The 27,791-nt window shown below is 41.3% G+C and overlaps 1 protein-coding gene across 4 annotated transcripts in view; it reads right to left on the reverse strand.

Annotated features, from left to right (window-relative positions):
* Positions 1-5,730: 5,730 nt before the first annotated feature.
* ncor2 (nuclear receptor corepressor 2) overlaps positions 5,731-27,791 on the reverse strand; it is a 95,329-nt gene continuing 73,268 nt past the window's right edge. For 2 of the 4 annotated variants that reach the window (XM_062999377.1, XM_062999376.1), the window contains exons 22-46: positions 27,401-27,626; positions 26,738-26,899; positions 26,050-26,150; positions 25,230-25,332; positions 25,017-25,127; positions 24,060-24,163; positions 23,108-23,255; positions 22,284-22,403; positions 22,120-22,194; positions 21,490-21,710; positions 21,047-21,353; positions 20,643-20,858; positions 20,305-20,547; positions 18,386-18,481; positions 17,388-17,654; positions 16,797-16,980; positions 15,673-16,007; positions 13,979-14,109; positions 13,684-13,880; positions 13,400-13,531; positions 11,019-11,155; positions 10,618-10,671; positions 10,220-10,420; positions 9,710-9,880; positions 5,731-8,803 (exon numbers count right to left, since the gene is read on the reverse strand). In XM_062999377.1, coding sequence (XP_062855447.1) covers positions 8,619-8,803; positions 9,710-9,880; positions 10,220-10,420; positions 10,618-10,671; positions 11,019-11,155; positions 13,400-13,531; positions 13,684-13,880; positions 13,979-14,109; positions 15,673-16,007; positions 16,797-16,980; positions 17,388-17,654; positions 18,386-18,481; positions 20,305-20,547; positions 20,643-20,858; positions 21,047-21,353; positions 21,490-21,710; positions 22,120-22,194; positions 22,284-22,403; positions 23,108-23,255; positions 24,060-24,163; positions 25,017-25,127; positions 25,230-25,332; positions 26,050-26,150; positions 26,738-26,899; positions 27,401-27,626 — 4,227 coding nt within the window. In that variant the 3' untranslated portion in view covers positions 5,731-8,618. The other 2 variants (XM_062999378.1, XM_062999379.1) reach the window with 2 other exon arrangements.

A 27,791-nucleotide genomic window follows, 5' to 3' on the forward strand; every position in this document is an offset into this window, starting at 1 on the left:
TCACAAGCAGTCGAGACTGATATTAAACCTAAATTAAAAAAGCTCAAGGGTAACTGAGTATCACTAGCAGAGTCATTTTTAGCTTTAGAGCAAAGCAGGAACCTCAATCTAACCTTTTTTTCCTCTAAACCAGCCGATAAGACCCTGACAAGCTGTTATAGTTAATATTTAAGGTACTGTGATACACAAAGCAAAGGGCTGTAAAGTCTTCCTGTAGTCAGACAGAATTAAAAGCTCCGTCTGGTTCACAGGAACATTTTTGGCATCTTACTGATGTTTCACGAAAGTACACTGCTGGTCTGTTGTGGTAAAGATTATGTTCCCCAAATTACCAGGTTTAAAACTCACAGTTCAAACCTAATACTTCATTCTTGGTAGTACTGTACTGAAAATCCTGTAGTAGCATAGCAACATTTGTTGTTCATAAGTATTCAGTGTGATGGAGGGTAATTTGGGACACAGCCAGCGATGACTAAGCAACTCCAACAGCTTTTCTGTAGACGTAACAAGTACAAACACAACATGCTCAATAACCATCATTTATTGGGTTGCTTAGAAGCTAAACTGGCATTTTATTTCAACACCCACTTTTCCTGGTCAGGGATGCCCACTCGGGATCACTGGGTGCAAGGCAGGAATACCCTGACAGGGCACCAATCCAGTTTAGTGCTTTGGCCACCCCATTCAGACAGAGCCAATCACGTCTGTGTGGACGTCTGACCGTCTGATAGCAGCACTGTGATTTAAACCTGGATCAATCGTGACGGACAGTCACAAGTGTTTCATTCAAGGTTAAATCAATACCAGTTTCATCAATGGTTCAACAGATAATGGTGTGTAATTCTCATGCACCACCTTGTTGTGTACAGCAACAGTGCATTTTTGTGAAACATGCCAAAATAGGCAGTTGAACACAGATCTCTACTCTGCAGAACAGGCTTTATGATTTAAGATTTTTGGTGCTGCATTTACCCGAAGCTTACCCGAACTCTGGATGTCTGACCTCCAGCTAAGAAAACCCACCAGTAATCAAATCAAACAGCATTTGGTTACACCCTCAACATGTACTATAAATCACTTTATGAGCTTTTGATGCACAGACAGACCAAACCTTGTTTTAGTGTGTAGAGGTTGTAAATGATGTAATTCCAGGTTGCAACTACTCATGTACAAGGTAAGTTGAACACAGCATTAGATACAGGCTGTTAAATGTAAGCGGGAGGATTACGAGTAAATTGCCCATTATGCTCTGTAAGAGAAAGATCTCTGCCATGTTCCACAAATCTTTTAAAAGCAATGAAATTCATTCTCACTGATGATTTTAATACGTTTTTAAAACGATGTTCTTGTGTCTAACAGTAAAGCGCCTGTGAGGGTGTGTGTGTATATGTTGGTTTGTATAAATGATGTTTGTAAATGAAAAAGGTTGGGATGGATATTAGCCGTGAAACAGACAGTGCTTGTAATGGACAATGTGGAACATTTTGAGTCGCAGTGAGTCCATTAACAAAATTCCACCTGGATTTCTCCAAACTGGTTGGAATGAACTGAACTGAGTTGGAAAAAGTAAAGTTGGGTAAAAGGGAATTTATTAAGTTTTAAAGGTTTTGGTTGGAGTCAGCGGTTGATGGAAAGGTTTCTGGTTTATTAAATGGATGTAAATGCTCTCTAGTCATAGATTTTTTTAAGATTTGATTTTCTGTACAAACTTTACTGTTGTATATGTTGCATATGGCACTTAATTCTCTTTATATTTTTGTATAAATACCAGGTTATTTTTGTTCCGGACTACAGCTCAACAAATAATTTAAGAAACAGTGTATATCTTAAATAAAGAAAAATCTGAATAAATACTTTGTTTTCTCATTTTTATTTGATATATTTAATGGGTTTTCTCTGGGTACAAAACTGACTGAGTGTGAGTGATTGAGAAAGTAAATGTGTAAGTGAGTGTTTGTATGAGTGAGTGTTTCCATGTGTGCAGGGTTTAAGGGTGGTGCAGTACACAACTGAAGGAATTAATGTGAGTGAATGAGTGAAAATGAGAGTAAATTAATAGATAAGTGTGTTGAACTGATATGTGGCCTGTGTTTTCCACTGTGTTTTCCTGCCCAGTGTGTCTAGTTGGTGTCTGACCTGGTGTGACTGAGCAGGATAAAGCAGTTGGTGAAATGATCATGGGGTACAACTGAATAAAATAAGGCGTGGTGACTTGCTATGAATGAAGTAGGTTTAAATAATCATTTTGAAGATATCTAGAACATTATAAAGTGGGCCAGTGATACCACTGAGTCTGTTTCTGATACCACTGAGTCTGTTTCTGATACTACTGAAGCTGCCTGTAGTAGAATATCAGCTGTAGGTGAACTATATCATCACAATGCATTTTTTAACCCTGCAGTCATATTATAAGATGCTAGCCATCTATCCGGGGAGTCTGCCATGTTTTTGTTTGTGAACATTAAAGACTATGGTGGAATGTCTATAGCAGGGGTAGCAGGAGAAATGTAAACAGGACAGCCCCGATCTGTGTTGAATTTAGAAAATTTTAAAAACACAATATCGGGTGAATTCTGCATGTCTCACCAGAGGTTTTAGAAAAGTGGTAAAGTTAGATGTAAATTTAAGGTAAAAATGCTGAACTTACAATGCAAACTCAATGTAAAGTAGTCGACTAACCACCACCTGCTGCTGTTTGCTCACAGGATATTTAATTCATGGCTACGGCCTTGGTTTACCCCCTTTTGCAGCAGCTTCTTTCCACAAGATTTCGGAGTGTGTCTACCAACACAGTCTAATAAGCATAGCAAGAGTTCAGGCACTGATGTTGTACGAGACGTCCTGTCTAACAACCAATGTTCTGATTCATCCCAAACAAGGTTACTGAAGTGGAGCATCTCCACATTAAACTTGTTAAGTCAAAATGTTAAGTATGGTGACCAAATTTTGGTTTTCACAAAAAAAAGGACAAGTCCAGGAAAAAGAGGATGTATGGTCACCCTACTTAAATGCTGTACTCGTTCACAGTTGTAAGTTTCAGGATCAGAGGGTCTGCTAAACCCTGAAATGGTCTTCACCGAACTGCCACAATAAAATAAAATCATATCGTTTATTTTATACATTATACTAGCAGTGGGTGCGGCTAAAACACCTGAAATCTATTTAGTAGAGGTGTCTACATACTTTTGGTAGTGTAATGTGACTTCATGTGGTCGGGAAAATGTGCAATTGAGAAGTTCTGGTGCCCTCGTGTGGTCCACCATCACAATACAAGAGTGTCCTGTTATCGTCTCAAATACTCACCAATTTTTGAGAAGCTTCATACTGACAATCCAACATAAACCAGGACAAACAATACAAGCGTAAAGTCCCAGAATGCACCACACACTGAGTTTAATTAAAAGTCGTAAGCAGTAATTGATTTAGCTGGTTACCACGTGTAATTGTAAAGCATTATGGGTAATGTAGGATATTGCCTACCTGGGGCTGGATAATCCAAACTTTTAAACACTTAAATCTCTGGGTGGTGTTTATTTAACAAAGCAGCTGAAGCAGATTGAGGCTGATTATTGAATTCCAGTGGTTTAACCATGCTGGAACCCAAGCTGAGGTCCTTCAGACTAGCAGTAAACTTGTACAGACTAGTTTTAATATCAGCAATTTTATGTAGGGGTTGAATTATCGTGACGTTAGAATGAACAATATCCAGATCTGGGTTTTTGACCACTTCCAGCACGTTTACTTTCTTAATGACTTGGTGTCATCAGTATTACTAGCAAGGTGGATCTCAGCGATGGGGGTTAACATAAAGCACAGTCATCTACATTAAAATATTTATTATATTTAATATTAGTTCATTAATGAAATAGAATTTGATCACTAAATACATTTAGGGTGGATAATTACTTCGTTAAAATACATGTAAACTACACCTTAAGCCAAAAATATGTGAACACCGATTAATCACACCAACACCTAACAGGTTCTGTTCTGTTCCAGCATGACTGTGCCACTGTGCACAAAGCAAAATCCAGAAATATAAAATGTTATTTATTTATTAGGATTTTAATGTCACATTTTACACACTTTAGTTACATTCATGACAGGACAGGTAGTTACTGGTTACACAAGATTCATCAGTTCAAGTTTAATGTTGAACACAGTCACGAATTTTGTATCTCCAATTCACCTCACTTGCACGAGCTCCCTGAGGAAACCCACACAGACATGGGGAGAACATGCAAACTCCACACAGAAAGGACCCGGACCAGTCCACCTGGGAATCGAACCCAGGACCTTCTTGCTGTGAGCCACCGTGCCACTCTAAATATGAAAGGACCTGGTTCAACAAGTTTGATGTGAATGACCTTAACCCCACTAAACACACTGCATCTCATCAGGGTTTTGTACAGAGATGTCCGACAAGCCTATAACCAAAGCATGGTGTGCAGATACTTTTGACCATGGGGTGTCTGTGTATTGCACGAATGTGAGACAAACACCAGAAGTCGATGGCAATAAGCTCTTTATTTAAACATTAAGACAGTGTCTGATTCTTTTGTGTTTAGTTTGTACACTGCTTATCCACAAAGCTTTGCTGGTGACCATGTCGAAGTACAACAGTGTGAACAGTTTCTCTGTGAATATCGACCTCGCAGCAAATCACATGAATATGTACAAGCTCTTCTATTTACACTCCTCACTATAATACAGTGGGCTGGAATAAGCAGTTAAAAAAATCAAACAGTAATGAAATCGTACAGAATGAAGACGGACGACACCCTGAAAGTACTGAGGAGTCCCACTGAGGTGTTCATTATCCGTCCTGTTACTACCAATCAGGATTCAGCTTCTGATGAGAGTAAATACATCACTGCTCATTTATCATGAGCTGGGGGGATAGAGAGAGATTGTATAAACTCATAATGAAGAATAAAAGTTGTACACTTAATTTCGGAAGTAAAACATGCTTTTATGAGGAGTGTTCTGGAACATGTCAGTTAAAGATGTAGCGAACAGCTCAGCAGCTACTGATTTGAATTAAGGAAATATTTTAAGATCATACAACAAAGGTTCACTTCCACACTACTGTACAGGTGTTTATTACTGTGTAGTTCTTGATTGTAAACAATTTCTCCCCCAAATTATTCCTCAATCAAACCCACTGATTCTCTTCTGGTCTGGTGAATAGACTTCCCACTTGAGAACAAGTCATGAAATGGTCCTTCAAATCTCTAAACGTCTAAAATATGAAACACGGGTGCGTTTTGCCAACATTAGAATGGTAGCTGAGGTTCTGACATGGTGTAAATAAGATTGGTGGTGGTGACTGATATTAAAACATCCACCTCAGATGTCAAAGAAGGCTTATCTAATGTTGAAACGCTCACTTTCATTGTTAGAACGAATGTTTTCAGTTCAAAATCCAACATTAAAATAGACCTCTGCTGTGGTTAACATTCTGCAGGTAGCACTTATTGGCAGCCAGGAGAGAATGGATGTTAATTGCTCATGCTGCTCACAGCGGATGGAGAACAGTCAGATGGAGAACACAGGTAGAGCCGATAATGTGTTCACAATAACAATCTGATAACAGACACAAGCGCCATTTACAAACCCACACAAGTCAGTGCACAACATACTGACCAACAATAACACACCGCATCAATAACCAACACAGGACTTCCACTCTTCATTCAGAAAGAACTGCCACTGAGGTAAAGCTGGGAATAGATTCATAAAATTTTATTTTCAGGAGGGATGTATGAAAAAAAAATGTAGCAAATAATAAAAGAATTTGTTATATTTAAAGCACATGCAGAGTAATAATAACTACCAGCGTCGATGTGACACTGATTCTGGAGACACATTAGTGTGAGGATTTGTAAAATCCACCGCTCTGAGCAGTGTGTGAAACGACCACGACACACACGCGCTTGTTTAAGCAGTTTAAAAACAAAGTCCACCCCTCCCTCCCGGACCTCCCCCAAAAACATTGTGCGTAGTCACTTGGTAGTTGGACTTCAGTAATGTACATGTCAAATAAATGGCACTTAACACCAAAATGAATTTACACAAAGAGGATACAGGTTATGTACGAGGTGTTGAGTTTGTCCCAGTCCAGTTTTCATACTCAGATTTACACAGATGAACCGATTTGCAATAACGTCCTTGAGTAATCGGTCCATTTTTAACCACAGAGAAGAGAAAGCAGTCGTCGTTTTTTATTTTTCCCAGGAAATGGCTTTGATTTGGCTGATTCTCCATCAGTCTCTTCAATCAAAACAGCCGTGTGTGTGTGTGTGTGTGTGTGTGTGTGTGTGTGTGTGTGGGAAAAGCAGCTTGCCATCCACATGCTCAGCTCAGCACTCTTCTCTACTGTGATTGTCGCTGGAGCATTGGACGTTTTCTTCTTTACAAACTCAAAAAAATAATAAAAATGTTAAAAAAATACAACACAATACTGTATAACAAAAAATCCTAACCTAACATCTATAGTAGATGAGAATGAGAACCGTCACTTAATAAACCAAGTGCTTAATAAATCATTCAGAAGAGAAAGAACACGGTATACAAACATGGATCGTAGGAAAAAAAGTGAAAACTGTCTCAGCGTTTGTGAAAGAACTAAAATGTCGACTAGAGGTGAATTTAAATCTCCACTGTTGCACAGAGATGTAATTACATCGAATATAAGTGCAGTAAGTACCCTGTAAACCAGTGACCCCCCCCCCCCACGCCATCTATCTTACATCCCCCCAAATACAAGGTAGCAAATTAGAGAAAAACTCAATGACATTTCTGAAGAACCGGACCGAACCGTACTGAACACTTTAGAAAAGATTACCCCAAAAAAAAAAAATAAACTAAAGCACACACATACACCCCCACTCCCGGTCTGCTTGACCTGAAAATGTGCCTCACAAGCTGAAGTGGTGAATCTGTAAATCTGTACTGACCAGATTTGGGTGCGAAGCAATGAGCAACGTCACCAGCAGCTAAGACTGATGTGGATGGTTCAGTGAAGCTGAAATGTACACGATTCTGCCCTCGACGTGGGCAAACGTAGTTAATCAGCCAAGTTCTGCACTGGATCTAAATGACTCGAGGAAGCAAAGTGGTGCGAGGGATCTTCAAAAAGTTTCCGCACTTTTATATTTAAGTTGGAAGTGGTGAGGGAGGAAGGAGCAGTAATCGGTCGTGTCTGAGAGACGCTTATAGTCCGGATTTAGCTCCTTCTGATTTCCACCTTTTTGGACACTTAAAGAAGCTTTACGGGGAAGAAGATTTTCATGTGATGATGATAATGTGAAAGCAGCGCTGCATCAGTGGCTACATGCTCAACCAAAAATATTATTTGCGGATGACATTAAAAAGGACAAAATACACTGAGGACAAAATACATGGGAAGGTGATTATGTAGAAAAGTGATTATTTGTTTTTGAAATTCTTAATAAAAGAGTTTTAAAAGTGCGGAAACTTTTTGAAGAACCCTTCTATTAAATAAAATCTGCCCACTTAAAACCACCGCTTCATCCTGTTCGGTGTCGCTGTGAAACTGGGCACAATGCAGTAACACAGCCCGGACAGGTCGTCATTTCATCATGTATCTTCAATGTAAACCTACAGAAGCGACTTCGAACACAAAACATGGCTTCTGACTACCGGAGTGAGAGGAAAACCGTGTACATTTCATTCTTTTCTCCTCCTCCTCTACCACATAAAATCAGGATTGTCCCAGTGTGGAATACAGTGAGTGTGTTGATGCTTGCATGTGTATAAGGAAAACTAATCAGCAGGAGGTGAATACTGTCCAGAGAGCTGACGATATGAGGATCCTGAGCAGTATGATGAAGAGAAGGTCTCTGTCTCTTGTTCACACGACGCAAGTCCAATCCAATAAGGCCAGAAGCAGAACGAAAAAAAAAGTCGAGTGATTTGTCCTATGTGCAGTCTTGAAGTGATGCAGACGCTAACGTTGGCGTGCACACACACACACACACACACATATACTGAATACACTTAGCAGCAGCAGTGGAACTCTGTTCCCTCACTGCACACGCACAGGGGTCCGTTTGTTTTGTGTATGTGTGTGTGTGTGTGTGTGTGTGTGTATCTGGAGGTATGTGCGTGTATGAGGTGCATTCGTTATATTAATATGCATATTACTTTCAAATCATTATCTGCTCTATTACAGTTTGAACTCCGTTAGGGCTGGGTGATACGACGATATGATCAATACTGCAGTTTTCTTTATTTTTGTTCTTATTTTGATGCTTTCCACCTCCTAGCTGAGTGTCATGTGACCTCTGGGAGGGTAGCACGTGCTTCCTCTAAGACACGTGAAGCTGACGCCTGTTTTTCAACTGTACAAGTTCTAATCTTAGATCTCGGATTTATATTACACTATATGTTATACTGCTTTACTCTTAATGGTAAAGCTAACCGTTTTATCCTGGTCAGAGATGCAGTGGGTGTGGTTCACAGAGAAAGCGCCTTGAAACTACTTTTTCATATCACCCACCCCTAATATCAGTGACATTGTGTTATTTCTGTGTGTGTGGATAAAAGGTTGAGTGTACAGACGTCTGTGTGTGTGTGTGTGTGTGTGTGTGTGTTCACTCGCTGTCTGACACTGAATCGTACTGAGACAAGAGCAGAGGTTTGGGTTCCTTTTCCCAGGTGCGGTTCTGAGACTGTGGAGGTCCTGCTGCGGGCTGGGTGGGTGACGGGGAGGGGCCGGGCATCACTGCACCAGGCAAGCACATCATGGTGAAGGGGTTACAGGGATACGGGGTGGGGCCTGCAAACACATCATAAGGAACACACATGAATGCTAGTCAAAGGTTTTTAAACAGCTAATACTAATATTTTTATTGATATTTGGGCAGAATAAATACTTTAGTCAGAAAATCAGAAAGTCATTTAATTATGAATCAGAAAAACTCCACGGCACGTTTTTAAGTATTTATTTATGCTTTTTAACTCCTTTTTCTCCCAATTTATCATAGCCAATCCACCACCCAGACAGCATTCAAAGAGGGTGTACAGTATATTTTCCTGACACACACTCCCATCGATGTATGTGCAGTCCACCAATTCGATCTTATTCACCCATACAGTGTATCTGCGTGTGAGGTCGGCTTCGTGTACAGAGAGCCACGCCTCAATCTCTGTGCTCCACTTTATAGGTCAAGTCCTTACACAGCGTTGATAACCCCGCCCATCAGTCTGGTCTTTCCCACCCAGCAGACTGAAGGATAATTTTGTCTGCTGCAGGCATTAGCCAATTATGCCTGCTAGAGGGCGCCCAGCTGGCCAGTAGTCGAGATTCAAACCCGGGAGCTCTGGTGTGCTAGCAGACTATTCTGCTGCGCCACCTGGGCACCCGAGACACGTTTTTAAACATAATCAATATCTACCACATCTGTAGCTTAGGCACAATAACACAGAAAACTTCACTTATTTCATTTTTTGCTCATAATGAGAACAAAATGTCATGTTTACGCAAAGCTCATTTACACTGGAAATTAAAGAAATGTGTTCAATCAACTCGTGTTAGACCCCTAAGCAACCAAGGCCCTGTTGTTTTATTTTAAAACAAACACAGACACATGATATGGGTCCTGGTGACACCTCTTTCACATCACTGCCGTTATGTATTGATCTGTTATTGGAATTGGTTCCTCTGTAGGAGGGCCGCGTGTACCTGTAGACGAGGGTCGGTCCTCCCACACTCTGTTGGTGAGAGGTGTGCGGCGGTTGCAGTCTCCCTCAGAGTGAACGGAAGACACCGAGGATGGTCTTTCACCTCCAGACATTCCAGGAGCAGGAGACTTGGTCTTACGCCCGTTGGAGCGTCCACTGCTCTTTGATTTACCTACAACAGGTATGAACACTGCTTCAACCCTTCAGTTTATTAACACTATTCCCTATTTTTCATTTTGCGTATTGTGTTCAGGGTTAATGTGGATCTGGTTCCATCCAGAATCAGTAGACTTCAAACAGTGACAGTCGGTGAAGGTGAGAGTTCAGAACCTTAACCAGTACAGTACGACTGTCCTACACTGGACAGGGTGCCAATCTAACGCAGGGCTTTAATCAAAGCTTCTTATACAGTGAGAGAAAGTATGTAACGGAAGCATTTAGCCCAGGTAGCATTGTGCAAACTGTGTGTCAATCATATTATGTATTGTGTGTGTGTGTTGTGGTTCCCTACCAGGCAGTGAGTAGGACTCCTCAGAGCGTGGATCAGCAGCAGAAGGTCCCCCGGTGTTCAGTGGGGTGAGAGAGTTGGAGGGCGAGCGCTCATCTGCTTGGTCGTCATATTTTCCCATCAGAGCTTTGCGGATGATGGCTTCCAGACCGATGGTGTTGCCGCTGGTATCGGGAGGTTGGTGGCTACGCATGCTCACTACGCCTAACACAGTTTCATACACAATTATTATTAGAACATGAATTCTATTCAGGTTTTATTAAAACATCTGACTTTTATACGTTTGACTCTTTCTTTAAAGTGATTCGGCTGACAAAACCCAAAAACTCAGGCATTAATACTGGGCTGATTTGAGATTCCATCCAAATATTCACTGTAGACTTTATTGGAGTAAATCTCACCTGCTGTAGCAGAGGCAGGCATGTTGAAGATCTCCGTCCCAGGCTGCCCAGTGTCTGAGAGAGGAGAAAAAAGGACATAAATAATGAGGAAGAAGACATGCAGCAAAAAAGCAGGTAGACACACACACTCACCCACACATATGTGTGTATATACTGTATATATATGAGCCAAAACATCCCAAATGTGCAAGAAAATGCCTATTTCGTAACAATGGTGCATGTGAGGAATATTAAACGCTGGGCCGATCGTAGCTACTTTTACTCCACATGTTTAATGCAGCAGATCTGAACATCTGAGTCACACCTAAATGGACACTCGGCATCAGAACTAGACATATGTGCACTCGTAGGTCAATTGTTCCAGCTCAAAGATCAGAAATCTGTATGAGATATAAACTCACTAAATTCGTTGTCACTGCCGACCACCATCTTCTTGATCATTTCCTTCTTGCTCTTGACGATGGCTGAGTTGTTCTCGGTGAGTTTGCTGAAAAAGGCTGGTGGTTGAACACTGCTAGTAGGAGAACGAGATCCCATTCTGACAACAGAAGAAACAAAAGCCATTAAAAACAATTTTTTTTTTTTTTGCGAATGCAACCTATGACAACATTTCCTTAAAATAAAAAACAAAGGGAGGAGAGATAAAAGGCAAGTCGAATAAATGAATAAATGAGCTTTAAAAGTTCAATTAAGGATCAGTCTAATGTAACTAAAAATTATGAGTGCTTTAGGGCTTCTTTTTTTATGAATTGTGTATTGGTTTTTTGCCTATTTGATTAAATCCAGTTGTTTCCAATTGAGACTTATCTCTATTATTTTGCTGCTGCCACCCCCACTCCTGATCGAGGATGGCCGAGGCTTTCACGTGCCCCCTCCGACGAGTGAGTAGCCGTCGGTCACTTCTTTTCACCTGCCAGGGGCGGGGTCTCACAGAGCTCAGTATCATGTGCAGATAGCCATGCACTGCCATCAGTGATCAGCCAATCGTGTCTGTGTAGGGTCCCGGACAACTGATAGCAGAGCTGAAATTCAAACCTAAGAGTTTGAGACCTCTGAACTGATGAGCTAGCATGTTTTTACCAGTGTGTATTTATTTGTTTTCTTCATATACCATTCATACAAACAGGGATGAAGAAATCTACAGGGAGGAGAAATGGGTAGTAAACCACTTTTATTCTTGTTCTACCCACAAAATCTGGACATTTTAACCAGAGGAGTCAATTTTATTTGTATAGCGCTTTTTATAATGAACATTGTCTCAAAGCAACTTTACAGAATCCAGGACCTACAGACCAAAACCCCTATTGAGCAAGCCGAGGGCAACAGTGGCAAGGAAAAACTCCCTTAAAATTACAGGAAGAACTTTGAGAGGAAACGGACTCAGCAGGAACATTCTGACAACAGAAGAAACAAAAGCCATTAAAAACGCTGTGAATGTAGTGTGTGAAATAGCAAACGACTGTGTACAATTCAGTGAAAAAGTAATGACACACTTTCTGATTGCTCTCGTCACTGCACATTCGTCACAGGGAACAATTTAAACTCATACAAAAAAACAGATGACAAAAGGGAATTTAGATGAAAACACACTTTGCAAAGCAATTTTGTTTATTTTAGATAAGACTATTGATCCTCTTGGGGAAATGAACTTGTGTTAATGTTAGTGTTGTTATTTACACTAAAGGGTTCCCTTAAAAAAAAAAAAAAAAAAAGTACTTTGTTATACTATTATTAAGTATTAATAATACAGTCGAATCCGGTTAATCGGACCACATCGGGACGCGATCGTTTTGGTCCTAATAACCGGCTGGTCCGATTACACGAACATGCCCTATGTTACAAGGAATGATAGTGGAATGATAGCTTTCTCGTGTAGACTTTAATCGTGATTGACAGGAGGGAATTCCTTGCACGTGTTGCCGGACACTCTTGTTTACGCTTGACTTCATTTCGCTGAAAAGCGGAGATGCAGATGGATCCAATAACCACGCTGCTGGCTACTGGGTGCTTCGTTGAGGGAAAGAAAGTGGTGGGCGTGTTCACCTCCCGCTGGTTTTGCTCTTGTCAACACAACTTTTCGGATTTCCTGACCTTTGATAAAAGCATAAATTCTCCCGGGGAGCCCAGGAATCCTCCCATATCTCGCTGACCCGCTTTGCATCCGCTCTAAGTGGCGACTTGTGGCTTCTTTTTCTTATTCGCTCTCACGTTCTTTGGTCCGATTAAACGGAATTTTGGTCCAAATAAGCGAATAACATTACACGTACATAATAGGATTTGTTTCGGTACTTTAGGATTCGGTCTGAATAAGCGGCTGGTCCAATTAACCGGATTCGACTGTATGTAACATATTGCCCTTATAGGGGAGGTATTTGAAATAATGGAAATAAAAAATGAAAAAAACGAATAGAAACTGTTTAGAGACAGTTATTTAACATATGACCCTTCTAAAAACGTTCTAGCCACCTTCAACTTAATAACTGTTTGCACCACCTGTAGGAGTAATAACTTGTGGGACAGTTGTAGCCTAATGAGAAGAATTTTAAGACTATCAAAGGGAAGGTAGTGGGTTTGAATCCCAGCTCTGACATCCAGGCAACGTTGGGCCCTTGAGCAAAACCCTTTACCCTCTCGGGTCCAAGGGTGCCATATAATGGCTGATCCTGTGCTCTGACATTTAACTGTACTGTACACAAATATATATATATACATGTTATTATTAACTACTATAATGAAAAATATTTATATTATTTCTGTATGTAAGTACGTGTATGTTACACACCCCTGCTCGGCTTGTTCGCTGGGACAAGCTGCTCCCTGGGAGTCTGGCTCAGAGGCACCCCCTGCTGGAGACCCTGGATCAATGCCTTCAGAAGGTAGACTCACTGGGGACACCTTGCTCTGAGGAGGAGACCTGCACACACAATACACACAGAGCCGTTTGCTCCTTCTTTCTGGTGCATTCTGATATGCATGAAACCCTATTTATATAGATAAATACAGCTGATCAGCTGTGACTGAGAAATATTCAAGTCAGGTGTAACCAGGGACTTAATGCTCTGTTACCTGTCTCTCATTCTGTCTCTGTCAGAGCCGGAGCCCTCAGGGGTGAAGCGGGAGTTGGAACTTGAGTCTGAAGGTGTTTGGGGGGCGCTGGGAGGGCGAGTGAGGTCCAACACAGGTGTACCGGAGTAGCCAAACATAGGCTGGCCTCCTACCTGCCCCTGCTGCGTCTGACGCATGTAATCTTTCTTAATCACCTCCTGAAAGAGGAAGGAAGTCGTTAAAAATGCCATTTACTTAAAACTTAACTTAAAATCTGTACACATGCGCGCTCTCAGAGGCAAATTAATATTCATACACTGATGTGCTGGGCGAGGGTCACCACTCTCTGAGTGCTTTTAACAGCAGGGGAGGGGGGCTGCTGGCTGGGGGACATTCTCTCCTCTGCTCCTCCAAATACAATGTGCTCTTCCAGAACTTTCTGCTGAGCTGTACAGGGAGAAGATACAAAAACAGACGCTCACGAGGTTAGACTGACTCGACACACAAACAGCAGAGTGGGATGAAGGCGGTTTTTTATTTATTTGAGATTTTTTATGTGTAAAATAAAATTACTAATGGAAAAAGGTTTTTAAAAAGGTGACAAAAGGTAAAAATAAATATATAAAAAGTATATTTAAGACCTAGAAATAATACAATCTTATAAGAGAACTCAGATAGATTCCTCTATTTGGAGGTTAGGAGATAATAAAAACATAAAAACAGTTGCCGACATCATTGACATTTCGAGACTGCCAGGACACACAAGCTTGTTCCAAATGCATCAACACGTTTCACCTCAACTCTAAATTCATCAATGGATTTTTGCAAATGCACTGTACATCCCCTATCAGTGAAGTTCTCTTCCATCATAACTGACCCCACACTTCTGTTGTTGCTTTTAAATCCTCCTACACACAGCTGTCTAAATACTGCGAGCGGATTCTCTCCTGAGCCAAGAGACACAACCTCCAAGACAAAATGAAACCTATGACAACATTTCCTTTAAATAAAGGACAAAGGGAGGAGAGATAAAAGGCAAGTCGATAAGATTCTTATGCCAGGCTAAGTGACCAGTGACCAGTTGAATAAATGAGCTCTGGAAGTTCAACTAAGGTTCGGTCTAATTGAACTAAAAATTATGAGTGCTTTAGGGCTTCTTTTTTATCAATTGTGTATTGGTTTTTTGCCTATTCGATTAAATCCTGTTGTTTCAAGGATGATCGAGGATGGCCGAGGCTTTCACACGCCCCCTCCGACAAGTGAGTAGCCATCAGTCACTTCTTTTCACCTGCCAGGGGCGGGGTCTCACACTAAGAATTTGAGACGTCTGAACTGATAGGCTACCATGTTTTTACCAATGTGTATTTATTTGTTTTCCTCATATACCATTCCTACAAACATCTACAGGGAGAAGAAATGGGTAGTAAACCACTTTTATTCTTGTTCTACCCACAAAATCTGGACATTTTAACCAGAGAAGTCAATTTTATTTGTATAGCGCTTTTTACAATGAACATTGTCTCGAAGCAACTTTACAGAATCCAGGACCTACAGACCAAAACCCATATTGAGCAAGCCGAGGGCAACAGTGGCAAGGAAAAACTCCCTTAAAATTACAGGGAGAACCTTGAGAGAAACCAGACTTAGCAGGGACCCATCCTCCTTGGGTGGCCTGGAGGATAATTTGAATAAATAGGATTTACACAAATCATACAAACATAAAATTAAATTGAACTAAAAGTTATAACTAGCAAAAAATAATTGGAGTTCTTTATTCTTCATTGTCTGTGATAAAGTCTGTAGAGAACAACTACAAACATAAAGCCACATGCTTCAAGTGCAAAACTAGAAAACAATTACCTGACAGTTCTAAGGTAAGAGGGATTTTGAGAAATCTAACATTTTATTTTTGGCTGAACTATGACTTTGGGTTTAGTTTATGAAGTCCTCCCCCTATCAGAAGAAATGTAATACATGATACTGGCTCTTAAGAAGTGATGGTGATCTTACCGAGTGTGCAGAGCTCGTGGTCCTGGATGGAAATCGGCTTGTTCTGAGACTTTTCTCTACCCGACTCTGAAGACAGAACAGGAAATCCACGGCTTGTGTTGAGCCCCAGGTGGGCGCTGGCAGCCTGGGCGAAGTGTGAGGCATAAATACCCCCGCCACTGGGGCTGGACATCTTGGAGTCAGATTTGGACTCTTGGTGTTTGGGCAGACCTCCTCGACTCTTACTACCCTCACGGCTCAGATCTTTGGCCCCGGTCGAGTCTGGATATGCCTCGTTGGTTCTTTGCATGTGCCCACTGTAATTCTGGTAGCGTGGGGAGGCTTGTGGCACAGACCTGCACAAAAAACCACAAACAAAGCATTAACGTAGGGAATTATCTGTATAATATCAACAAACTACAAATCCTGTATTGCTATTCAGGCATAACTTTTAGCATATAGGATCAGCAGTGAGATAAATAAAGACCTGCAACTAAGATCCAACATGTCAGAAAACAAATGGATCCAAATTAAATCTAACCTCTCCATTGAAGCCCAGATAACCAGACTGAAGCACTATCATTTTGGACACATTGTGAGAAGAAACAACTAATTGGAAAAGAAAATGAAGCTAGAAGGTAAAAGAGGAAGAGGACAGACAGCAACAAGATGGATGGATACAATTAGGAAAACAATGAACAAGCCATCTAGAAGCCTGAAGACCCATACGTAAAACAGGAAGATCTGGAGAAACACATCCACACGGTCACCAGGACTCAAAATCAACTTGACGGCACTTAAGTAAATGAGCGTGGTTTGAGACACAGCCACCCAGAAGCAGCAAGTTTCCTGATCTAGTACATTTTGATTAATTTCATTTCATTTTTACTGACCTATTTATACAAATGATATTCAGATAATGTCTCTACAATTACATTAACACTTCTGCTATCACGTTTCTGATAAATCATGGAGCAAAGCAGACTCGCCCATACAGCGGGAACTCTCAGCATACACCCACGTGCAATCTGCAGCCAGTCACACATGCTAGTGCACTCTGCAGACCAGCTTATAAAAACCAGAGAATCTTTGCCATACAGCTTGAGGAACATGCAGCCATCCTATTATTCCAGCGATACACTCACCGCAGTACAGAGGAGCTACTGTGCTCTGAGCTTTGCAGGTTCTTGGAGTTGGTGTTGTGCAGCACACTGGGTCTTTGCTGCAGGCTTTCTTGGGGCCGAGGGCTGAGCGAGGAGGTCTGGTGACTGTAAGGTAGAGAGGGAGGACGCGAGGTGGATATGCTGCCGCCTGGCTGCTCTGCAGCTCCTATGAAACAAAGCGAGGAACAGTCAGGAGTAGCAGATATACAAAAAAAACTGACAAAATAAACTAATTTTTATATGCCATGATGGTTCTTAAGCAGTATGTTGAGACAACATTTGGCTTTAGGTGTAAACACAGAGTCTATAGGAGCACCTTTTTCCTTGATGACCACTTAACACAGATTTAAAACCCGGGTATACAGCTCCTTTTGTTATTTTAATAAACTAAATTCATGCACATAAACAAGCTTAGTATAAAGAAGTATAAAGGCTAATAATTGTTTCATAAAGCCGGCTACCATACAGTTTTAAATCTGCTACAACATAGTAGAGCACATGGAAGACTAAAAGGAAAACACTTCATGCCCTGTACTGCATTAGTAATAAGATCTTATATTAAAGTGTTGTTACCCGGTCTCCATATTGGGGCATGTTCCACATTGCCGTGTATGACGGCTTTCTCCCTCTCTCGGTCTCGATCCCGCTCTCTCTCCCTCTCTCGCTCCCGTTCTCTTTCTCTATCCCGCTCTCGCTCCCGCTCTCTTTCCCGTTCCCGCTCTCGATCTCTCTCCCTCTCCCGGTCTCTTTCGCGCTCTCGTTCACGCTCCCTCTCCCGTTCGCGCTCTCGCTCGGATGATGTAGGCGTGCCCTGAAGCTTGCTCATGTGAGAGCTGCCAACTGGAACAGGAAAAAAAGCACAAAACAAAACAACAATAAAGCCATATTAATACAGATTATAAGTACATATGCAGGTAGTTTTGCCCGATGTGAAGTAGCTCTGTTTACGTTTTATTGTAAATGAGCAATACAACACTAAAATGTGCCTTTATACACTGATGAATTTAAAAATTAGGACCACCACCCTGATATGCTGTCGAAACTCTTGCTGAAACATGGAAAATATAAATATCCACAAAATATACGCAGTCGCCCTGTGGTATCTGGTACCAGGATGTTATCTGCATGTCCTTCAACTCCTGTACGTTGCAAAAAGGATCATTCTACAGTGCATCCAGGTGCCATCTCACAAGATCCTGGAGAAAACTGCCTTCATATCCTCTGGCATCACTGAATCACCCAACAACCTTTCAGTGGTTGATTACTTGTCCATCCTCTGATCACTATCTGTGGGCACCCACCCTGGCTGTCTATGTGCACACCTTGTTTAACCCAGTCGTCTAGCCATAACAATTTGCACCTAATATAAGTCACTCAGGTGTTTACTTTAATCGTATCTGCTACATTGAACAAGTGTACGAGTAGCTACCATCAGCCCGACATTTAATATATCCAGACCCTCACATGCCACACAGATGTTTGGGCAGTGGTCCTATTATTTTGACTTATTAGTGTATATGTGTGTGTGCAAATCTGTGAGCTCATTATTAAAGGAAGTGTGTGTTCTGTACCTGGTGAGATGGGGGGCGTAGTGTAAGCTCGGCTGGGGAAAGCAGTGGAGGTTCCTGGGATGTAGGTGATGCGGTCCATTGGAGATGCAGATGCTCCTGCAGGAACAACACACGACAATGTGAATTGGAAATGTCAAAGTCTATTGTATAGCAGGAGGAGTAGTAAATGATGGATTAACCCACCCTACATTAAAGAATAATTTCTTCTGTTTATTACTTACAGACTATGCCTTAAAGCCCTGTACTGTGGATTATTTATAGGCTCAAAACAAGGTTTTGCATGAATAGCAAGCGAAGGATATCAGAGCACACAGAGACAATAAGAATCATTTTACCAGGTTTAGCCTGTAAGCTTAGACTAACCAGCTAGTGTCACCAAACTTATAAAAATTATAAACTTATAAAATTATAAACTGTGGTTCACTTTATAATTCACTTTATAATTTACTTTATAATTTATATTTTACAGATGTTACAATCTATACCAGCCTTACGATGATAACCGAAATAACACCTCAATATGTACCCTCAGGTCCTGTTGTTGTAGTGTGTTGTCTGAGTGTTGTTGTAATTATACAGATACTTGTTTGTATAATGTGAATCTCTGTAGTGTGAACTATTACTTTTGACTTTTGATTTATGTAACTTGCTACTGAAGCCTTATTTTCCTTCGGGATTAATAATCTATCTATCTATCTATCTATCTATCTATCTATCTATCTATCTATCTATCTATCTATCTATCTAAACTTACTTTCTAATGAAAACTAACTAATACAGTTGCATTATACAGATGCTCTTATCCAATTTGACTTACATCAGGACAAGCTTTTATAAGATAAGAGTCACTTTGGCAGTCAGGTTGGCATATTTTCACTTTTATATTCCTTAGACATTCCTTGGAATACTTTCACATGCTAAATGTAACACCTGTAGTAAATATGAACGGAATTCACACTTTTCCTTATTTCTTTGCCTAGGTTAAAGATAATTTCTGCAGAATGTATAACAAAATAGCTCCTTTATTTATTTTATGTTAGACCGGTCTAGAATTTAACTAATCTATATTGCCAATAAACAGTATTTTTTTCTTTAGTCGACTCTTTTTTTTCTCCCTTTTCAAGGTAAAACACAGTTCAATATTTTAATTCAAACTTAAGAGAAATACAATTATATAACAAAATCATGAACATAAGGTGCATTGCAAAGTATACTGTACTTAAATTTAGTTTACGTTCAGTTCTGAATATGTTCAAATCTTAGTTCAGTTAAGTTCTTAACTCTGAGTTTAGTTCGTTTCCTATTCAGAAAAGAAAATAAATGTCTCCATAATCCTACCGCTCTGGTAGTGACTGTTTATAATCCAAACCGGTGGAACTTAACAGTAGATGATGAAGTCCTCCCGAGCACACGGGGAAAAAACGAGTTCTTGCCTTCAAGGATGAAGTCCGTGGGTCTGGCTCGACATCATGTTTCTATCGGCTTGCATGCGCACCACTCACACATTACTAATGCCTCTCTTTCAACTTAGAAACTCCTATCTATCACCGGAGCTGTCCGATTAAGAAATTGTTATTACAACTTTCCCAAAGAAACAAACAAATATCAGCATGTAACAATAAACTGGCTGCGTTAACGAGAAAATAGAAAATAAATCCCAGACACTCTTTTTCACAGATGTGTTAATTCACCGGCTCTAATGTAACTTAAAGCAGCCATCTCTTAAATGAGAAGCGTCACCTGATTTCCATAAAAGGCATACTCCTAATTTATTCATTAAATTATTACCAGTTATTTTTAGCTGATTCTAAATCAATGAAATGTGTGAACTTTTAATGAACTACACCTGTACATATGTTTTAATAAGTCATAACGATATATTAATATAAGAAATCTTTAAGTCGAATGTGTGTGTGTACCTCTAGCAGAAGGTGAATAGGATAAGGTGAGTGGTGGATCTCGTGGTCCTCTCATCAGATCCGGTCTCTGTGCGATGGCGGCTGCAGGCCACTGGTGCATCTGCTGCGAGGTGATGTAATCGGTGAAAAGGGTGTGTCTGTTTTCGATGGCCGCCGTGTCTGGAAAGCCTCGGATCAGGTAGTGAGAGTAGTGGTGAGGGTAACCTGGAGCAGGGGCAAGATGCCTTGGCAGGTAGTACGCAGCTAAGAAGGGTACAAATTTATACAATCAGTTTCATTACTTACAGGTTTGTTTCCTCTAATAAAATACAAGGACAAAAGCAGAAAGGTGGAATTACCTGGGTCTAGAGGGATGCCTCGAGGCAGGGCAGAGGGGTCAAATGTCAGGGGGATCTGGCCTCTGTACATATCAGCTCCCAGACCCTGCAATAACCTCTCATAGGAGGCCAAAGACGCAGCGTGATCACTCACAACAGGCAGCGGAGACTTGGTAGAGCTCATCTCCCGAGGAGTGGGAGTGGACTTCCTCTCCTGTTGGGGGACTTTTGAAGAACCTGCAAAGAGTTTATTATTATTATATTATTATAACTATTAGCACTACAAGGCTAATATACGTCCATACTGTTACTATAATGAATATTACTACAGCTGGAATTTAATTTAATGATCAAACTTCATAAAATAACGCTTTTCATTTGTGCATGCATTATTACGCATTATTACTTTCAACTCATAGTTGTACCTTCATGTGACCGCTGTGGCGTATCTCTGCTGGTTAGTGGTGATCCTCGGTGTGAAGGGGCGGGGTATCCAGATCTCTTGAGTTCGTCGTAACCCACCGGGCTGTGGTGGCTTTTGCCTCCCTGCTCTGCCAGAGAGCTGGAGGTGCTGACCACGGCACTGGGTCGTGTTTTAGGGCCCGGCTCGTCATAGTGGCCCCGTTCCATGTGAGGCGGGAGACCAGGGTACGGCCTAGGGGAGTTTGATATGATAGAACGCACGTCGTGGCGCTTTGAGGAACCAGCGGGATCCTGTTTGAGAGGCGTGCCCTGTAAACAGACCAAACTAGTCAGACAATGCAAACAGTGTGCAATAATATGGTTTATATGTGTATGAGATACATAATCAGCTACGATTAGAATATTCTGTAACTTAGTTTAGTTTAAGGTCTATTTGTTTGGATACCTGTGTGATGGAGCCCTCTTTGGGTGCTTTGCTCACCAGGACGGCCTCAGGTGGTATGAGGTGGATGGAGCGACCGCCCTCTTTAACAGTCGGTACCATGCTTTCGTGAGGCCGGCCCTTCATAGGCTCTGGGCCGCGGGGAGATGGAGAGCTCTCACGCTTCATCTGCTTCGCCTCTCTCCTCAGATACTCGTCCTGGGGCTCAACGTGTCGTGGGATACCTAAAAGAGAGAGAGAGGAGGAGGCGTGAATATAAGTCAGTAAACCAGGACATCAGACATATTATAATACAATAATTCCCTACTGGAAGTATTATTATTATCTTCATTGTTATTATTATTATTGCGATATAACTGATCAAAAAAAGACCAATTAAGCTGGTCGAATTAAGCCAATGAGTAATACCTGCCCCCTCCAACATGCAAATCAGGTCTAAAGGGCCTTATTTAATGACTGACTGAAAAGTAGCTCACATTTTTGCTTATTTGATGTATATGATCATCACTGTGCAAACTTTTGCACTCAACTGTGCATTATTCATATGCTAATATGAGAACAGACGTATAAATGGCTTGACAGGTGAACTGAGTATGTCTAAGCAGCTACCTAATCCGGCACAGCGATGCTTACCCTGTGAGATAGAGCCACGGATATGGTGAGGGCGAGGACTCTCTCTTCCCTGAGGCATTGCTCGACCTATCAGCCCTGCAAAGAAAGAGCTCGGTTAAAAATAAATAACACACACACACACACGCATGGCAAACGATAAAATGTAGGATTTATCATGCACGAACCCTCAGCTGCAGACAAGGTGTCCCGTAAAGGCAACACTCGGGACATGCTTCCTTCCATCACATCATATGAACGTTTCAGTCCAATCACTTCTTTACCCTCATCCTTAGGGTTTGGAGTGCCTACAAAGAGCAGCCATTGAAGCATTTAGTATCAGGAGAAGTATTTAGGTTAGATTTAAGTGTGTGACACAGTGTAACACAGTGATCACACAAGTAACAACATACTGTATGTAAACGGACCAACACAACCACGTAAAATCACTGCACTTGTATCACAGCACAGTACATTTCTTGTGTTTAACATCAATTGCACAATATCAGTCATGACTTCCATTTTTTGCTATTTTTAGCTCCTGATGTTATATTGATTTCATGCAATTAATGTAACTATTAGTGGGGATTTTTTGACCTCATCATCCAGTACAAAATTGAGAACTGGGTGCCATTCGGGACAATTGTAGGTACAAACCAAAAGTCATCTACTGGTCAAACATCTACTGGTGCCAACAGTTATGCCTTTGGTGAGGCATCACAGTACCGAGCCAGAAACATGTCATCCTATATGGGGCACTCTATATGGTGTTTTAATACCAACCATTAGAACAGTGTTTTGTGGCAAAATTTTACCAACCAGTGGAAACAATTCACAAGGAAGTAAAAATAAAAATGTTGGGTATCAAACCAGGAATCTTATTATTACTATTATATTAATATACTACGTAACATTACTGAATTGGAAATCAAAACCCTATTAAACCTAATTTAAATTTGAATCCTAAAATGGTACACACTTTAAGTTTGTGTCTATATGTGACAGCACTTACGGTCAACAGAGAAGACGTGTCCACTGACGCCCTCGTACAGCACCTGTCCCTTGGGTGGGTTTTCGTCCCTGGCTCTGTCCCTGCTGGGACTGTCCTCGGCGATCAGACGAGTAATGGTACCCTTATAGAGAACGTCCGCCGGTGTGCCCTGTTATACACACACACAACGGTTCTGTTCACTAGAGCTGTTAGCATGCCCAACAATAATACAGCACAGTGCTAATAGGTTGTGAAAATGTGCAGGTTAACGTCTATTCACACAGAGAACGTGAAATTTCCATCCCTGTTAATCTGACACAGAATGTCCTGCCACCCAAACGACATCTCAGTACAACTCGGATATCCCCACTATTTAGAAAAGTAGGTAAACCTGTCTGTTTGACCCTTTTCATCAAGTGTTAAAGCACTCAATATCTATTATAAGGCAAAAAGTAAGCAGACACCTGACTGAAAGCTTGCTGGATTTTCTACTCCATTTCAAAACCATGGACACTGACTGTTTTTGGACCTTGTTTTGTCCACAGGAACAGGACTTCCCTGATATGTTGCCACACAGTCGCAAGCCTATAATTTATTTTATAAAAGTAATTCCAAACTCACGTTAGAAATGGGTGTGACTGACATACTTGGTGTCCACATACTTCTGACCGCATTGTGTAAATGTGCATCTCTGTTGGATGAAGTTTGACTGTGTAGATGCCATTTTGCACTGTGCGTTCAGGTGTGTGTGTGTGTGGGTGTGTGTGTGTGCAATTTATGAAAGAGAACATTAATGGACAATGTGTTCCTGCTGCTATAGCAACAAGACGAAATAAAATGCACCAGTTTTATCTCTTACGTAGGAGGACACTCACGATCAGAAGAGACATCAGAGTGTTTGTCCGCCCACACACACACACACACGCACACGCACACGCACACGCCTGAAGCACACTGCACATTTCATTGTTACCTGAGTGATTGAACCACCGCGGTATGATATGGAGGGTTCCTGGTGTACTCGTGTGCCAGGCAGGCCTTTAGTGATGCTACCTCCCTGTACAGCCGGCATGGGTCCTGCAACACAAATCACAATTACAGGTTACACATGATTCTTCAGTTCAAGTCTTTAATATCAAACACAGTCATTGACAATTTTTGTATCTCCAATTCACCTCACTTGCACGTCTTTGGACTGTGTGAGGAAACCGGAGCACCCAGAGGAAACCCACACAGACATGGGGAGAACATGCAAAATCCACATAGAAAGGACCTGGACCGTACCACCTGGGGATCAAACCCAGGACCTTCTTGCTGTGAGGCGACAGTGCTACCCACCAAGCCACCGTGCCGCCCTTAATTCACTTAGTAAAACCAGGCTTATAGTGGGAACATTTTAAAAACATTGCAGTGATGTTGCAGCATGGATCATCTCCACAGCTCTGTGATTAAGAGTGTAGAATAATGCCAGGTTCTAACACGTCCAATCCATTTGCAGGTGTGTCTGGCTTTGCCATATTAAGCTAATTAAGGAGCTTTAGCAGAAGGCACATGATGGCTGCTGGCAAAAGCCATTCAAATAAACACAATTGTGTGTATTTTGAAATGTCAAAGACTGGCTGGGGTATCAGCATGCCAACTTTTTTCACTCAGACAGTTAGGAAAGTCGCACCCTTGTGTCATGAACCCTTTGCCACAGATGGATATTGCATTTTTATGCTGACCAGTTTTCTGCTGCATGAGTGGAACGCCCACCAGCATCAACAACATGCAGCAAGGAAAAAATCAATTGAAACAACCAGTAAGTGTCACTACTACACATTTAACACCCAGAACAGGCTTAATGTAGGTGCGAGTTCCTTAAGCTGGTGTATTTCTGATATTTAATCAGAAAGAAAGAGTTGGTGTGTAGGTTAAATGCTGCACTAACCGCGGGGAGTGAGGCTCTCGTGAGCTGTTGTCTGTGTGGAGAGATTCTCAGCCTGAGACGACGAGGGTCCACGCGGAGAAAGCTGCTCCTGCTTTATCATGGGGTATACAGCTGTAAAGGACAGGGGGAGATTTAAAAAGAAGCATACATACACTAGCCTTTCATTAAAAATGCATATCAGTGCACTGTATTAACTCAAACGTTAATACACACCGAGCTTTCTCTGCTCCATCCAGGACAGAGGCAAAGCTCCCTGTGCAGCCAGCTTGCTGTGCTCTGAGCCATGGGCCGGACTGTGCATCTGCACTGGAGTACCCTGTGAAAAACACACATCAAAACACAAACTTATGTACGAAGCAAATTATCTTAATTACTTCGTTTTAAAAATATTAAATTATCTAACCAACCAAAAAAGTGGACTTAAGGCCTGGTCACAAAGACTTGCTCTTTGTGTCGTTTTGCAAAGAGGTAGGTCAGACCGGGATTGGGAGATTTTAGCCAGATGTTTTCCACCATTCTGGGCCAGTTAGCAATTTAACCATGATTTAGCATTTGAGCTAAACCCAACTTATAATTTAAAATCAGTTTTATAAGGAAAAACTGCTTCGTACAAATGGCCTTTGTTATTCTCTGAGGTCGGACAATATTGCATGAAATTCAGAGCAGTGCAATAGTTAGCATATCCAGTACGGGATCATTGTATAATATAATGCCCCTTCAAAGGTCAACATAGCAGATGACTTGTGGACATATTTCAATAATTTGTATTACAATTTTAACCAATTTAATCTTTTACACATTTAATCTCTAAATCTGAATTTTATTTGCACTTGAATTTGGTATTATAAGATGTTTATCACAACATATCCTAACAAAATGATCATCTTTTAACAGAATTCCTTCTCAGACACAACGACTGTGCCCATGTTTGACTAATATAACAGACTGCTGCATCACCCGAGCACATATTAGTTGCCTTTAATATGTAATGAATACCAATCTCAATAAAAGAATAGCTATTGTTGTCCTGTACCTGTGTGATGGAGCCACCAGGTTTGGTTGAAGAAATGAGGGGAGGGGGTTCAGGGATGTGGAGGGGCCGCACACCAGCCAACCTTTCCTGCTGCTGAAGAGCTACCGAAAGAAAACACAACATTAGAATGTCACACTGTTTATGTAAAGACTGAGCAGAGCTACAGTAACACTAAAAGCTCTCGAAGAACTGTTTCCAACATGGAATCCACACCATCCATTGCACAACAGTTTTACAAGACGTCCAGGAAGGACAGCAAAAAATGACCACCAGAGTAAATGCTGGTGTGAATCTATTGAATCATTCGTCCAGGTAGGTACAAATTAAAAAAAATAACAAGTCTGGAAACAAAATCTGCTTGTCCTGGGCACCTGAGCTAATAATCTCTCCAGACTTGTGTTTCCTTTAATGGAAAACTGAATCACAGAAGAAAAGGAGCTGAACTAAGTTGATACACCCAGCTAATATCCAGCTGTATACAGCTGTTTGTTTCAGCTCTGTACTTAGTTACAATTCTTAGCATTGCTTTTTATGCCTAGACAACAATACTCCGGATAATACTGTATATAAAAAAAGTAAGGAATGCTGACAAGCTGATGGAGTAAGACAGACAGGCTGATAACTCCCAGCCTCCTGGAAACAAATGTGTGCATACAGTTGTGTAAGTGGTGTGTACAGAGGCTCTTACAGGCGTTGTAGTGCAGTAGCTGTTCTTGACTTAATTTGGCCATGTCTCTGGGAGACAGTTGGTACTGCAACATCGAAGGTCGACCGAGACCCACGGCTCTGACATCATCCGGACCGGGAGTCTTCCTCAGGTCAGCAAGAGGAGAGAAAGCCCGGGGCTTATCTACAAACACACACACACATACACATGGGAACAAAGTTAAGCAGTTAAGCCTGACCTGATCTTACTAAATGCACAGGTCAGGTTGTCTCCATCACAGCAGGAATTACATTAAAGGTCGATCAGTAAAAGCGTTTAGAAGATTAATCCAGTCTCAGGAGATACAAAAAGGCCATTTTGGCAATCAGCTTGATTGTTTTTTTATGAAGCCTCGACCACTTAAGCAATCCCCAGAAGCCCTACTCGAGCATTCCTGGGTTTGAAAACGTCCAAACAGACTTCAGCAAGATTCAGTCCTCACTTCAGGTTACTATCTGTACATTTTTTTACATGCTCATGTGGGTTTATCTAGTATTTAGTACTAGATATGCATCAAAATGTTATCAAAACTCAAAACATCAGCTTTTAAAAATGAAGGAATGAGCACTGAGGCTGAGAATGATGGAGGAGCAACAGAAGCCTCAGAGAAACGCTGACTAATAGACTTGAAAATAAAAATCATACCTTCTCTTTCAGAGGGAGTCGGGGTTCTTGCTTGAAGCCGTGGGCTACCGGACTCTGCAGCACCACTGTGGTAATGCTGGGACTTTATTGGCTGTGGAGGTTGCTGCTTGGCCCCCTGGGAGGACTCGTGTGCCATAGTGATCTGTTGCTGATAGAGCGCCAGAGCGTCGGGCATCATCTGCTGTTTCCCCAACAAGCCGCTTCCTGCTGCATAGACTTCTGGCATCTGCAGAACAGGGTGAGAGACACAGACATGATGTGGAGCTGTTCATAATTACAAAGCAAATAATGTCATGTCACTTTATAAAAACATGAGAATCTTTTTTTATGCAACAGTTCATAATCAAGTCAAGTTCAGCTTCCACTCACAATACTACACGTTTATTATTAC

Source organism: Trichomycterus rosablanca, chromosome 7 (assembly GCF_030014385.1).
Source record: "Trichomycterus rosablanca isolate fTriRos1 chromosome 7, fTriRos1.hap1, whole genome shotgun sequence".
NCBI classification, from domain to species: domain Eukaryota; kingdom Metazoa; phylum Chordata; class Actinopteri; order Siluriformes; family Trichomycteridae; genus Trichomycterus; species Trichomycterus rosablanca.